Consider the following 15,307-nt stretch of genomic DNA (forward strand, 5'->3'; position numbering starts at 1 on the left):
TTATAAAAGATAAAAATTATAACAATGTTAAAACCATGAAACGTTATATTTTTATTAATTCATATAATTTTTTTCTTAATTTCCATATTCCAAGTTTGTTGAATCTTCTCCCTTTTGGTGAGGTCTCTACCCTGGGTCCTCTGTCTCCTCCTCCTACTGCCTGTCTCTGTCCCTGTCGTGAGTAGGTATTCTATCAGACCTGTGTTTCGTGAGCCGCCACTCGTCAGTCGTCATTCAGCGGCGAGCGCTCGAGTCGATCGCAAGCTGTCATGTCCGAGCGCTGATCGTTCGCGAACAGTTTACGTAAAATGTCCCGAGGATCGGTCTTCATCACACGCCAATAATATGACGAAATACAAACTGAATAACAACGTGCGATCTTCGTCCGAGGTGACTCTCACCTCCTACATGACGGGCAGCAGCGAAGGAGAGCGGAGAGAGGACGGGAGATGCCACACCTGCCCGGACACCTGCCTCTACCTGGACACGGAGAAGAGGTACGACAAGTGCGGCCTCGAGGAGCTGAAGGTGGACACGCTGGCGAGGGGCTGCCTGTGTGAGAGGTACAACGGAGGATGCAAGCTATGTCCCGGACAGAGAGCGAGCCTCGCCCCCACACTAACAGTCACCGATGGAGGCCACGGCAAGTCCTGCCTCGCCTGCGACGGAGACACCTGCGGGCCGCGGAACACCTGTGAGTTACCAATCTACAATATAAGTACCTACTGCCTACTGCCAAGTAGCACGAACCGCGGCCCACAAGTGTTTGGACACACTTATGTAATACCGTGGACACTTTTACCATCACAACAAAAACTTACGAGTGAAAGACGACAAGAGAAATCTATGTTCGTGTTCTAAATAAAAGTTTTCGATTCTCAAGTCCTTATAGATTTTGCGTTTTATAAATGTTAGAGTATATACTTACATATATTAACGTCGCGCGAAACTTATTGTTGACTTTTGTCAACTGTTTTGTTATTCGAACGCATTTCATTTAAAATATTTACAAAACAAAAGAACGGGATCGAAAGACAACAATGACAGTCTCATATACACGCACACACGCACGCACACACACACACATATGCTAGGTGACGACTATTAAACACCTTACACTTGTTACATCTAGTAAACGAGACTCCCCGGCCACAGTGGAGGCCGCACAGATCGTACACTATGCTATGCTATGTATGTATGTAGATCCACCAGTCCTTAATGTCAATAAAAGACTTAACTATTATTTCTCATTAATTTTTTCAAGATTAGCGCTTAAATATCTCATATGTCGGCCCTCGGTGACTTCCTACTTTCTACTGATATTTAAAACTAATTAAAAGTAAAGGAAGTTCATTGAATTTGCTATGAACAAAACCCTTTTCTATCGTACAGTCCGACTGGAAGGCGTCACGCGTTCGATGAGTGGCTTAAAATATTTTTTTTTATAAAAATTGAATTATTTATTAGCAATATAATTATAAAATAATTCTTTAATATTAACACACAATAGACCTCTCCTAAATTCAGGTCAGGGAGCTATTTAATTCTCGGTCGCTATTTTCTTTATAATATATTCTGTCATCAATTCTTTTTCTTTTATCTGTTGTGTCGATAAACGTCGCAGACTGCAACCTCTGAGCACGTATGTGTTTTATCACCACTTATTATTCTTATGGAAACGTTTTAGATCGCAATCGATTCAGACGAAGGAAACGGTTTATTCTCAATTCTAATCACTTGTAATAATTATTCTCATCCGACTGAGATCAGGACAGATTGTGATTTAACTACTGAGAACAGATGAAGCACCTAGTAGACTTGTTCTCCGAGCCCACAGACGGTATCAGCTGTATCCACGTATATCAATATAATTTCTAATATATATAAATGTTAATTTTATTGCAGTTTAGAATAATTTTAATAAAATCCTGCAGTTTTTCCGAACTTTAACGCGGAAACAAACAATTTGTGAATTAGCAACGCTTATTTATAATAACGATTGGCTTTTGTTTTCCTTACTTACTCGTCGTTATCTTAATGAGAATATTATTGTCACGTTTTTTATCCGAAAATTATTACAATGCATCTGTTTAAAAGAATAACTATTAATCATAATTATAATGAACAAAAAAATGATAATTCGAATTCCAGCTAACGTACATTACACTACAAGGATTCCCGCAGAATATCTAGCACAGTGAAGGTGGTTTACTCGTGTAAATTCATTCGGGTTTGTTTTAGACTGGAACTGTAAGGTCTTGTTAGTCATAGAAAACGTGCATATGATTTGAACTTTCTAGAATATTTAATGAGATGGTATTGTTTTTGCGACATTCTTAATTTCCTGAGCCCGACTGAGAGCTAATTATCTTTTTATTGGCTAATTGCAGCTTCAAGGTAGCCATTCGAGTGCGCCTTCCTTTTACTTTACAAGTTTTTTAGTACTTTCAATAAACACAAATGTTTAAAAGTTGAATACTATTTACATATGAATTAAAACAAAATCTTTAAAATACTACCTAATTCTGGAAGTTGTAGAAGTCGTAGCGTTCCTCTGAACTGTAAACTCTATAGCTTACAAACTTCAAAAAATTCTACAAGAGAAAAGTTACAAACAAAAATCATTGAAACTGCTAGTTATAGTATAAATATAATATTATACCTAGTACAGTAGATACCTACAGTTTGCTCATTCTAAGGTTACATTCGTCACAATATATGCGAAGCGGTTTCCTACTTCTCATCCAATAACCTTTCTTAATACTGTAATATGCGAAGGTTTATGTAAGAAATAGGTACTATTAACACGACGAGTGACGAGTAGGCTACGATATGAAATGAGCTAACGGTTACTGCAAGGTGATGTCAGGATAAAAACCACAGGCTGAAGCAAAAACACGATCGAATCCGAAAATACAGTTTCAGTTCAATGTTTTAATTCTGTTGTTAGTAAAGTATTTCTATACCGACAAAGAGAATCACATCCGGTCCAATAGTACCAACTATAGGCAGTGGACAAGAAATGCTTCAAGAGAATAAGGTGATAGACGTTTAAAGTTGCGTTTTAATTCAACTTTAATACAGATTGTTGCACATTTAAAGAGTTTGCAACAAAAACGAATAAAAAAACGAGCGTGATATTTGGATTAATGCATTACTTTCGTTACAGGTTTGAGAAATATCTTAAATAATATTTCCGTGATATAATAACTGTTAAATTAATGTCTGTGTGTGTCTTTTCGACACTTCAAAAGTTCGGGAAGTCAGTGAATAAGTAGGCAAATATTATAACTACTTGTACGAATATTGTGACTTGAAATGTTTTGTTTTCATGGTGCGTAACTCTTAAATATTTTATGGAAAGCTTATTTTTTACAAGAAATATTGGTGAGTTAACGCGGCGTCGGAACAAGATACGGTTTGAAAAATCCTTCCACAATTTGTTCAGTCTGAGCTGCTCCTAGAGATGAGATCGTACCTCTCGATCACTTGATTTATTTCCCTACCCCGCGTTTATAAAAATTCCCCCGTTTACTAATGTAACATACTAAACAAATTTTCTATGAATAAATTCTCTAACCTCGATCCTACGTACGGTGTAATGTTTTGAAATCAAATTTCTACTGACGGTTCTTTGTTCAACAAAACAGCAGGAGACAATGACAGCAAGAAAACTGAACGGTTCGAAGTTTACACATAGTGTGATAAACATTTGGTAGACCTTATTTACATATTACTTTTTATGACTTAAAAATTATTTCTTAAGCATATTTGTAAGTGAGTGTGCTCTTTTTTGTGTTTCATAAACCAGCAGTCCTCTGTTTTTAATAAGCACGTCGTATGTTTTTATACGAAAATGACACCGACGGAACACACGGATTGGAATACACCGCCCCCGTGTTACACAAATAGGGCTCATGTTATAGAGTGTTATTGTAAGTACATCGAGGAGAAAGCAAAAGACTTTTATTATTACAATATATTTCACATTACTTTGTTTGAATTAATAGTTACTGTAGATCAGGTTGTGATTTATTTAAAATGATACAAAGATACCTCACGTCTGTGTACTAACTACTAGCGACTAGGATACTAAAAAGATTGCATTATACAGGCTCCGTGTGTAGTCACGTAAGTCTTACTTTGTTACTTCGATTTTTAGAAAATGTAATAATAATAATTAAAAAAATATTTCAACTTTATATAAAATAAGAAGCTGACGACAAAAACTCTTTTATTGTTTGGAGAAATGTACATTAAAGTATGAAACAACGTCTATATACACGATACAAACGAATGCCAAACAATGGAGCCTCACTTCCAACGTGGCTCACATATTATTTTTCCACATCTGTTAATAAGGAAGCGGAGTCGAGGGTAGATTTGAATTGTTGATCACAGTGTTATGTCGAAAGTTTTGAAAAATAGTTTCAAATAAAGTCTCTGAATATGAGAAAACATTTTTAGTTATCGTTTGGTTATTAATAGTCAAGAAAATTTCACGCTGACGTCACTAACCAAACTCTGATGTAAAAAATTTATGAATAACAAGTCGAAGTATGAAAACGATAATTGATTTAAGAAATGAATTAATGAGACGATTGATGTCGCATATATTAATATTAAATAGGAATTCTCGTTTTTCCATTAAATATAACAAATTTATCTCATATATTTTAGACACTGCGTTGTTAACTCATAAGAAAAATCTAATGAAGTAGTAAACATAGGAAAGTATTTGTTTTGCTCACATTCGACGGAAGGAGCGCTGTCATGTGTTTGTGATTTCTGTATCCGTGTATTGAACAGTGACCTGCAGAGCCGGAGTTAGGAGGCGACAAGACCTTAGCCTCGGCTTGAACGTATTATTGTTAGTAAGTCGGTGTTTTATTGAGAACGTTCGTTTGTTTCTAGATTGAGGCGGGATCATAAAGATTTGCGTCAAAAAATCAAGCAATACCTAACTCGTTTCTCGATGTACCTATAAGTGTTAATTGAGCTGTTCAGTCAACCTACAACGACCTTTCTCAAATCTTAGATCGTTATTTGCCTCTTACATCTTCTTAGAAAAATGCGATCATTCGAATGGTATTATGATAATATTTTCTTTTGAATTGTTTGTTTTGTTTTGTATCGAACGTCAATAAGTGTGTATTTCATAGGACTGAGCTGTTCGCTGTAATGATAGCCATAAAACTCGATTACTGGCCGCTGACACATCCCTCGTGGGGCGAAAACTACATGGAAGACAAATATTACCCACTGATGGAATGAAGCGAAAAACCGCGTTTATAAATATAAGAAGTGTCGGTCAAATTGAGGTAATAATGTTATCCAAATTTAATTTAAATAAAAGATGGATACGCTAATGGTGATATAAAGTGCTTTTAAATAAAGTACTACATTTAGGAATATTTTATGGTAATCAGTAACGGTCGACACAAATATTTGGCGCGAGCTTTCTGACGGCGACATATCAGGTAGGTAGTAAGCACTAGGAGTCGGAGGTAAGGCTCGAACTAAACTGAGATTGATATAATATATTTATAATGATGCCAGCTTTGTGACAAATATTTCAAAATCTCGTCAATGCGCAGTGTTTTACAAAATGTCTACCAATCACTTTATTTAACGAGTAAAAGCATCAAGTATGTAAGAGAAAAACTTATCGAATCATATATAATTTTATGTCACTCTTACAGTAAATTTTATCACTTCCACGCTATGTTATACTCGATTAATCTTCTTGTACTGAGTGACCAATGAAGTGTTTGAACTGATTTAATAAAAATAACATTAAATTTTAAACGATAGATAGAGAAGTCGCCTCCACACGAAAGAAGTATGTGCACCCTTTGAGTTAACTAATACTTTTAAGACACATATTACTTGTTATTTTTATTTATCTTTTTGGCTTCATGTCAAAAAAATAAAAAATAAATAAAACTAATAAAATAAATATTTATATATAGTCACGTCTAATGTGTTTTTGATACTTAAATAATTATAATAAAATAATTACAAATAATAAAACAATTATTACAAAAAATAATATTGAGAAACAAAAGATTGTTTTGTCATCAGGAAGCAATCACCTTCACAATTATACATTAAATGTAATTGTAAGTAAAAAAAATATGTAATTATTTTGATAGCACGAATTGCTGCGAGTATCGCTCGTCAGTGACGCAAGTACCTGGCTATGTACTCGTTTGTATATTGACATACCTTTGATTTAATACCTTCATTTACGAACTTCAAGATAACACGAATATTTACTTATAAAATTTGTAATTTCACGAGGGTCTTTGAATTTTTAATGTCCTTGACCAGTCCGTCACATTCGTATGAGCTGGTTTAAGTTACAGGTTTCAGAATGAGATAAAAAATCGGAAGATCACCTGAAAAGTCAATGCGAATGCGAATCAAATGTTTTTCACAAGATGTGAGCGATTGTTTGAGGCTACAGAACTGTTTACTTGTCTTCTCCTTTATCAATCGTCCTTCGTTATCGAGTTGCCGTCAGTGTGTTGCCAATACTTCATCTCAATATTCACTAGTACAAACTGACCTGTACCACTTACAGTGAATTACAGACACGTCTCAATTGATGAGTGTCGTGTAAGACAACTCGAGTCCCCTCCGGAGTATTTTTCCATTTCCCTTCTAGACCAATATACTTACTCAGAAAAACTAAAAAAAGGAGACTTCCGCAAGAAAAATGTATTGCCCACTTGAGAGACACATTATATTTGCAAATGAGATGGCAACCTTTCGGGACTTAAAGATATAGAAAAACGTGATATGTTAAGACAGAAAGGTATGTGCAAGAATTTACAAAACTTTCGCATAGACTGTGTTGTAATTATCACTTTAACACTACCAAGAACTACTGACTTTATTGTCCATACCTTCAATAAAGTCATTAACTCTAGTCAGTGGAGAACCACTAAGTCAAATTATCTAAAAATAGTGGTACATTCTTCAAATCTATCTAATAATATTCAATTACTGAACATCTATGTATTTAGTTCATTTAGGTTTATGTTTAAATCTTTCAGTTCACTGGTTAAAAAGATTTAAAGATACCAAAAAATTATGAGTTCAAAAGTAGCACAAAAAATGAAATAAAACGTACTTTAATAACGTTTTTTATACTTTATGTATCTTGTTGAAGACTGTAAGATGGGGTTTAAAAGTCAAAGTTACACATAGTTTTGTAACATAAGTCACCTTTGACGTTAATGACATAAATCCCGACAACCACAGACATCACTTGTCACTAAAGCCATTAAAAAAGTTAAGACGTTTTATAAAGATTCATTGAAACTGCTTTTTATTTTAGTTAATATTTAATACGCCAACCAATTAATATATTCAAAGTTACATGACATTTGTATTTCAATTAAATTAACCAATTGCCAAAGAAGGATTCAAAATTACACGAGGACTGTCTATGTGCCATGTCTATCATTATTCATTCACTCTGGTATGTCCACATCCGAACATAACATCTACATTATGTATGTATAAAAGAACTGATATACAGTCACTAGAAATATTACCGCTTTAACTCATCATAATGGTAGATTACTTACAAAGGCGTTGTTAGTGTTGTCTGCGTGTATTTTTATCTCCCTGCTTGTAGTATGTAAGGGCAACAACGTCGTCGAAAAGCCGATTCTGCTTGATCTTGTTTCTATCTTTGCGTTTCTTTTCATTATTTTTGCTATCAAAATCAAGTTCTCTGTGTGTTTTCGTGACCGTTATCTTAACTATTAGGTAAATCTGTCCTTGACAATGGACCTGATTAGCGTAACTAACCGTAGCAGATCTCAACTAATTGCAAACAGTTTTTAATTTGTTAATATTTATTGAGTTCAGTTTTCGCAATACAATACAGCTTTTTACAGGTTTTTTGAACTCGTCGGTTGGATTGCTACCTTCGATCATACACGGCGAAGGTTGCGACACTCTTGAATGTTACTCACCACTTGAAATATAAACATTTTCAATATTTATTATAATTACATGTCACGCCAATCTGAGGAACAAAAGTCAACCTTAATATAGAACATGGCAATGTTTTGTTCACGATACAGCTCTCTACTGAATTCTGTGTACAATACTGTTACATACATATATTTTATTCGGCACATCTCATACGTTCAGTACACAATATATTTATTTATGTTGTTGGGTACAAACGACACAATGATACAATTAGTTCCACAGCTGTGTTTCACTTGACGTCAAATACATTCCAGGTATTTAATAATTAATACAATAACTTTCATTATATTTGTATTCTCTTACATCCGGGATTCATTACTTTCCAAAACTTTTCATAGATTTAAATGTCTCATTTTTTTGACGCCACTTATGATATGATGCCACTTGTAATAAATAAATTAATTTCATTATGTTTTAAGTAATTTAATCAAACATTTTAATTCCATTATGGCTTTAAAATCGATTCTGAAATGCCATTCGCGATTTATAGTTCTGACGGGTCATGGATTGATAACAACTGGTTACGGATTGTTATCGATTTAATGAAATCCATTACTAAAAATTCTCTGTAAATAAACTATTTAGTTTATAATTATTTTTATTTTATAAATTCAAAAAATATATTCTATATGGAAAAGTAATGAATGACAGAAATCTTTTCTGTTTTATTCGTCGCAATAATGTTGACGAGCCTTTGTTTTTATTTAGATTGTACCCCGGTGTCTTCTATATGCACCTGTAACTGAACATGTTTTCCAGCGCACAGTCAGTACCCGCCGTTTCCTCCTCCAGCTCGACATGACTGGAGGGACGACGTCGTCAAGAGACTGCGAGCGTGCTGTTCCAAGAAGACCCTCCTCAGACGACTGCCGATCCTCAGCTGGCTGCCCAAGTACTCAGTGAGGAACGGCCTGGCCGACGTCATAGCAGGTAGCCGATGTTTTATTAGAGCAATATAAAATATCAACAAATTTGAAATTGTATCGGTGAATTATTATTTATAAGTCTATTAGTTATATAAAAAATGCCGATCATCGAACAAATACGATACAGTACCTAGTAGTCAACCACGCTCGCCGCCTCGCACGCCGCGGCCGGCGACACGCTCCAGCGAACGGTCATTTATCTCAGCTAAGTAAGCGTGGAATAGATTCGATTTACTTCGTGTTAACCGTCTCTTTGACGTACTAATAATGTTCTTACTTATAATCACATACTTTATTACGTGAAAACGACCACGTATGTAAGTAAGTAAGTATGTGATTATCGTACGTTCGAATGTTACGTGTCCATATCAATCAAAATTATCAAGTTAACACTGAAATATTCTCCACTTATTCTAATGAGCCACCAGAGTGAGTCTTAGCTTCACCTTAAGACTGCCGAATGACAGAAACTCGTTTATATTCTGACTGAACCGGTCGAGATCAAACTTCTAACACGATATGACGTCATATTGCTGCTAGACGTGTTTCGGTCAACTAATATGAGTCTTAGACCCTAAATTCATTTCATATCCGACATAAAAATCTTGACCAGTTTTTTAATGAGCTCTTTATGTCCCAGTACCTACCTACGTTAGAATCTTTTCCAGTTTCCAGTCTGTTTTCTTCTATTTATCAAAGTTCGTTGTATGAAGTGTACAATATTATGGTAATTTAAGACAACACATTTAATATACGTTTGTAAACTTCAACAAACAACCCTATATGAAATTATAACATTTAGTCATATCGAGTCGGTATGAGTTACGACCTCAACCAACCCTCCAAAGACACTATCAGAAAATACTTAAAATACTGACCGTATCTAATGTTGTGCAAACGATGATTTCCCTCGAACAGGACTAGAACAGTGAACCGTGACGTTACTGACATTTATTTAATGGAATAGTTTTTGTATATAACGTTTTGCAATCTGCTGTCTAGGTCTAGACATTTATTATATGAGAGGTCGAAACACTTCACTACCTACTACGGCTTACGAAACGTATCAGAACGAAGATTACATTTTAAAAATTAAGATTCACCCGTTAATTATTATTTTATACTTAATGATAATGTGTCGGCGTGACCGTTGTCTGCGGACTCTGAGATGTTTTAGAACATTAAAGTTTCTACCGAAGCTGTAGTTCATGTTTGTGTGCAGGTATAACAGTGGGGCTGACGGTGATCCCGCAGGCCATCGCGTACGCTGGCGTGGCAGGTCTGCCCCCTCAGTACGGCCTCTACTCCTCCTTCATGGCGTGTTTCGTGTACACGGTGTTCGGGTCCGTCAAGGACTCCGCGATAGGCCCCACCGCCATCGCCGCCATCCTCACGAGGGAGAACCTCCACGGCCTGGGCCCAGAGTTCGCGGTGTTGCTCGCATTTCTCTCCGGCTGTGTGGAACTCATCATGGGCATACTACAGTTAGGTAGGTGTCACTATGACATGAACATACTCATCACAATGAAGTACATCGATTACATATTTATCACAACATATAATCGAAACAAACGAGATGTAAATAATGACTTTGATATAAATACCAACATTAGAACAACAATGTCCTCGCTACTCGGGTCGATCATTATTACAATTTGCAAGAAAACGAGAAATCGCTTTCACAAATAAATACCCACAAATGTTTTGTTTCATTTATAATGCACAAAAAAATATTAAAAGAACAAAAAATTAACCCAAAAGAGCAGAACCTAAACTCACGTTCATATAACATAATACTACATTTTTATTTATCTGTCTGTTGATTTATATTTGTTATTTAAAAAACACTACTGTTCAGTTTCCGCCTCATCAGGTAATAACGAAATTATATTATAAATAAAAAAAAACATGAGATCACGTCAGAACCGTTTGTGTTTAAAATGGGAGTAAAATAAAATACTGCGCCTTAGGATTATTTTGCCATTATTTGCCATTTTCGAGTATTTGTTGATAGTTCAAGGACAACACGTAATTAGTTTAACATTTTTTATCGCCCTTCACTCAATATATCGGAATGTCGCGCGCGGCGTTGGAAGTCTACTTCTATTGTTTATCCTATTTAACCGCCTGCTGCGTCCAAAACGGAAGGGTTATGTTTTTAATTTGTCTGTATTGGAGCGTTCTAATATAACGTACAGAACTTATTGTAATAAATTTTACATCGACAGTTTCAAACGTGAGTTTATAGTTACAGCAAAAACATATCATAAGTATAAATACAATTCAGGACACATAACAATGGTGTGACCACCGACCACACACTGTGACCCAAACCAAAACAACAGAACCATTATTAAATAATGATTGAACAACGATGGAAACACTGTACGAGCACACGCCCGCTAATGGGGAGTCTATGAAAATAAATAAATCTGTAGCATACAGTTATTAAATTAAGTTATCGGCATATAACACTAATGTACCAATTTTTTTATATATTATTTGTCTACAAATTCTATACCGGAAAAATGTGAACAAAATGTAGGTCTTGTATGTGCCTAGGAAGTTACAATTAAGATAGCGAGTGGACTTTGTTCAGGTTTCCTAATCGACTTTATAAGCGGCCCGGTGTCTGTGGGGTTCACGTCCGCCGCCGCCATCATCATCGCCACCACCCAGGTGAAGGACATCCTCGGACTCAGCTTTCCTGGAGGAAAGTTCCTACAGGTACCACAGACACTTTCCTTCGAGGATATGTATTGTCGCACCACGAGAGTGTCGCCGTTAAAGAAGTATCATTTAATATTATTCCAAACGGAATTAATAAATAATGTACCCAATACTCATCACAAGAGAATCCTTGGGTCGTCTAGTAAGCACGGATCATAAGAAAGAAAACATTTTGTATTGTCTTTTCTATGTTATCATAAGGATAGTTTTCATCAAACCGCGGCCATACCTCCATCCACCTCATTGTATCTACAGTAGGTGCCTTTTTCATTTTACAAATTCATGTAATTTTAAATAAATAATTGTTTTTGTATCAATTCCTATGTTTTGGTCATATTTTTTGTTTACTGTAATCGTCTTTTTACGAGAGTCTAAAGTAATTTGCGCGGCGAAGTCACTTTCTATTGGCCTTCGACAAACTAATTTGTTTACAGTTGACAACGATTTTTTTTGTTTGTTTATATACCGGAGGGTGATATTATGCAAGAATATAAAATGAAATGATGTTTATTTCGTCAGAAAAAATATAAAAATCATGGACCTACTTATATGAACGTAGCTGACGGTGCTAATTTTTAGGAATATATTTTCTTAATATATGTTATAATATAGCCTCTTAAAACACATACCGGAACAGTAATTCATCAAAGAATCAACTGCACTTCATAGTTCTACAAATGTTTAAGTAATGTAATGACTGATATGAACGTCGTAGGTGTGGACCGGTATGTACCAACATATCGGAGAGACCAGACTGTGGGACACCGTGCTGGGCGTGTCTTGTATCGTGGTGCTGTTACTGCTCAGGGTAAGACATCTCAACACTCTTTGGTCCTTACTCAACTGAACGGGTAACGACTACGAGAGACTTGATCTGGGCGACGTCATCATTATGTATAGGATTTAATAGATTGAAATGTATTTTTTATTCTTTGAAGAGATTTCATTATAATTCTTTATATTACTTTACCTACTATTCAATAATTAATTACTAACTTAGCTCGCTGGCATAGTTTACTCTAAGACTTGTTTTTTTTATATCTTTCTGTCATTATAATTTATTTTATCTGTGATTAAATCACGTCTTAACCAAATAAAGACGTCAGTCGTGAACGTGCAGCCTTCATTCAGTACTTCACATATATACTTCGTCGCTTCCGGTTCTATCGACTGATAATTATTATAATCTGTCGCTGTAACCATGTTTAAAACAACATATTATCTGTTCGTATATGAATTAAAGTTAACGGATGTTCCTACTTTTGAGCGAATATAATGAGAGTGTTTATATTTTTTAGTAAGTATGAAACATTACATTGTAGAAAGTGAAGGACATCAAGATCGGCAAGGAGGCGGAGAGTAACAAGGAGTCTCGGGTGCGGTCGTTCGTGTCCCAGGCTCTGTGGTTTCTGTCCACTACCAGGAACATCTTCGTGGTGCTGGTGTGTGCGGCGCTCGCCTACTACTTCGACACATTGAATCAACAGCCATTCGTGTTGACCGGTCAGTGCTGGAGGACACGTGTATTATACCTTCATATCACGGCTTTTTTATAATGATGGATCTTATCTTCATGCAAAGCTCCGTTTACATCGTTTAAATTTTAATTACAATGTAAAGTATGGTCTACACAGAGGGAGTGAAGTTAGCTCCATAAAATGTATGGCCTAAGTTAAAGTTCTTATTGAAAAATATTTTATTAATCAGGTGAGGTGAAGGCAGGTCTGCCCCAGATATCCCCCCCGCCTTTTTCCGCCACAGTCGGTAACCACACGTACACCTTCACTGAGATGTCATCGACTCTCGGCTCTGCGATCTTCGTGGTGCCCTTGCTCTCCATCCTAGAAAATATCGCTCTCGCTAAGGTCTTCTGTGAGTATACAGTTCTATCTCTCTCCAGTTCCAGCTCTGGTTCCATCTCTGCTGTATCTTAATTTTTCTTGAAACATCGCACTTCACTTAAAATGTACGTTTTAAAGTAATATTTATTTATTATCATATCAAAGTAACTTGTAAGTACATATGTATATAGTATATCAAAGTCATTGTAATTATTCGACATCGTTACATATAATTCTACATAACAGCGGAGGGTAAGTACGTGGACGCTACTCAGGAGATGGTCGCTCTGGGCGTGTGTAATGTACTGGCGTCATTCGTGGAGTCCATGCCGGTGTCGGGCGCCCTCTCCCGCGGCGCCGTCAACCACGCTTCCGGCGTCGCGACGCCCGCCGGCGGTCTGTATACAGGCGCCCTGGTCTTACTGGCGCTGCAGGTACATACGGGGATACACCTCATCATACATGTGACTATGTCTCTTGTCTCTTAAGAAGCGACAGTCTTCATTTCAGTACTTCACTCCCTACTTCTACTACATTCCGAAAGCCTCACTGGCAGCCGTCATCATCGCCGCTGTAGTGTTTATGATGGAACTGCACGTCTTCAAACCAATATGGCGGACGAAGAGTGAGTTACTGATCTCCTTCTGTGAATGTAGAACAGTCTTCCGGGTATAGATGATGACACATTCGTCTATATTTCCAGAGGTGGACATAATCCCAGCCGTTGTGACTTTCACCGCGTGTCTGGTGACTCGCCTGGAGCTAGGTATCGTCCTCGGTATCGCTGTCAACTTGTTGTTCCTGCTTTACGCGTCGGCGAGGCCGGCCGTGCGCGTCACCACCGCCGTCGTCAGTATCTTCATTCTTTCCGCTCTATCGACTCGATCGCTTACTTTACACACAACAAAGTCTCGGTTATAAAGAGTATTGTCGCCAGTCGGAGGGTGGTGTGCGCTACGCCGTGGCGACAATTGACCGTGCGCTGGCCTTCCCCGCCGCCGAGTTCGTGCGCCGTGCCCTCCGCAAGGCAGCCGGCGATGCGCCGCTCGTGCTGGACGCCCACCACGTCCAGGCCGCAGACTTCACCGCCGCGAAGGTGGGTCACTCTCCTTCCCCTCCTCTGAGTGTGAATCTCCTATGCCTCTGGTCTCGTAACTTTAGCCGTCTTTGTTCGCAGGGCATCGCTCAGTTGATCGAGGACTTCCACGCCCGCGGCCAACCTCTCATCTTCTACAACGTGAAGCCGTCCATCGCGGAGGTATTCCGCGGTGTTCGTCCTCGCCAGTTCGTGCATTGCTCGTGTCGCGCCGAGCTAGAACGCCTGTTGTTGGAGACACAGAGACGGAGCGACGTACATGACAGAGTAATGACGTCACAGAACACGTTATAGAACTTACCTGGTGATGACCCCACTTAAGCCGAGTCGGATAATTGTCGAGACGAATTTATCGTGTTTTAATTTAAATCGTCCGTTGCAGATTCCGTGATGCTGGTGACCAACAAAACAGGAAGGGAAGCCAAAACGGAGGTAGTCAATGAAATATTTTTTTATGATTATTTTTAATTACACTGTCGATATTTTGCAAACATTTGTTTTAAATGAGCAGTCGTATCTTGTGATGTGTAGACAGTATTTCTAGATGTAATATTCTGTATTTGTAAGTAGGTAGTTTTTATTGAAGTGATAGCGAATGTTTTAACAGTATTAGTATATGGAATTGTTGACTCAATAAAAATTATGAGACGTTGCTGCGTGTTTTCTTTCACTTGGAGGATGTCTCAAATGAAACTCACGTG

General features: G+C 37.2%; 1 protein-coding gene and 1 long non-coding RNA gene across 3 annotated transcripts; one reads left to right on the top strand and one right to left on the bottom strand.

Annotated features, from left to right (window-relative positions):
* Window positions 1–27: 27 nt before the first annotated feature.
* LOC133318847 (uncharacterized) lies at window positions 28–2,688 on the bottom strand. The gene is made up of 2 exons (XR_009752594.1): window positions 929–2,688; window positions 28–674 (listed from the first exon to the last, which is right to left on the bottom strand). It is a non-coding gene; the product is annotated as an uncharacterized LOC133318847 (long non-coding RNA).
* On the top strand, window positions 346–15,258 carry LOC116771077 (sodium-independent sulfate anion transporter-like). 2 transcript variants are annotated; one of them, XM_032662766.2, is made up of 13 exons: window positions 346–694; window positions 8,773–8,943; window positions 10,162–10,428; window positions 11,539–11,666; window positions 12,385–12,477; window positions 12,992–13,172; window positions 13,377–13,541; window positions 13,757–13,944; window positions 14,021–14,135; window positions 14,214–14,359; window positions 14,448–14,606; window positions 14,688–14,910; window positions 14,989–15,258. In XM_032662766.2, exons 1-12 carry the CDS (start codon window positions 346–348, stop codon window positions 14,898–14,900), a joined length of 2,175 nt encoding a protein of 724 aa, XP_032518657.1. In that variant the 3' UTR covers window positions 14,901–14,910; window positions 14,989–15,258. The 2 variants fall into 2 exon arrangements, with proteins under 2 accessions (XP_032518657.1, XP_061377195.1); XM_061521211.1 differs by lacking the exon at window positions 346–694 and adding an exon at window positions 6,117–6,820.
* The last annotated feature ends 49 nt before the right edge of the window (window positions 15,259–15,307 follow it).

Source organism: Danaus plexippus, chromosome 8 (genome assembly GCF_018135715.1).
Source record: "Danaus plexippus chromosome 8, MEX_DaPlex, whole genome shotgun sequence".
Classification (NCBI taxonomy): Eukaryota; Metazoa; Arthropoda; class Insecta; order Lepidoptera; family Nymphalidae; genus Danaus; species Danaus plexippus.

Excerpts from the sequence above, each read along its gene's own strand:
- LOC116771077 (XM_032662766.2), top strand. The coding sequence starts at position 346 with ATGACGAAATACAAACTGAATAACAACGTGCGATCTTCGTCCGAGGTG. Across the intron at positions 11,667-12,384 it reads CTGGAGGAAAGTTCCTACAG|GTGTGGACCGGTATGTACCA; the intron begins GTACCACAGACA and ends TGAACGTCGTAG. Across the intron at positions 12,478-12,991 it reads TGGTGCTGTTACTGCTCAGG|AAAGTGAAGGACATCAAGAT; the intron begins GTAAGACATCTC and ends ATTACATTGTAG.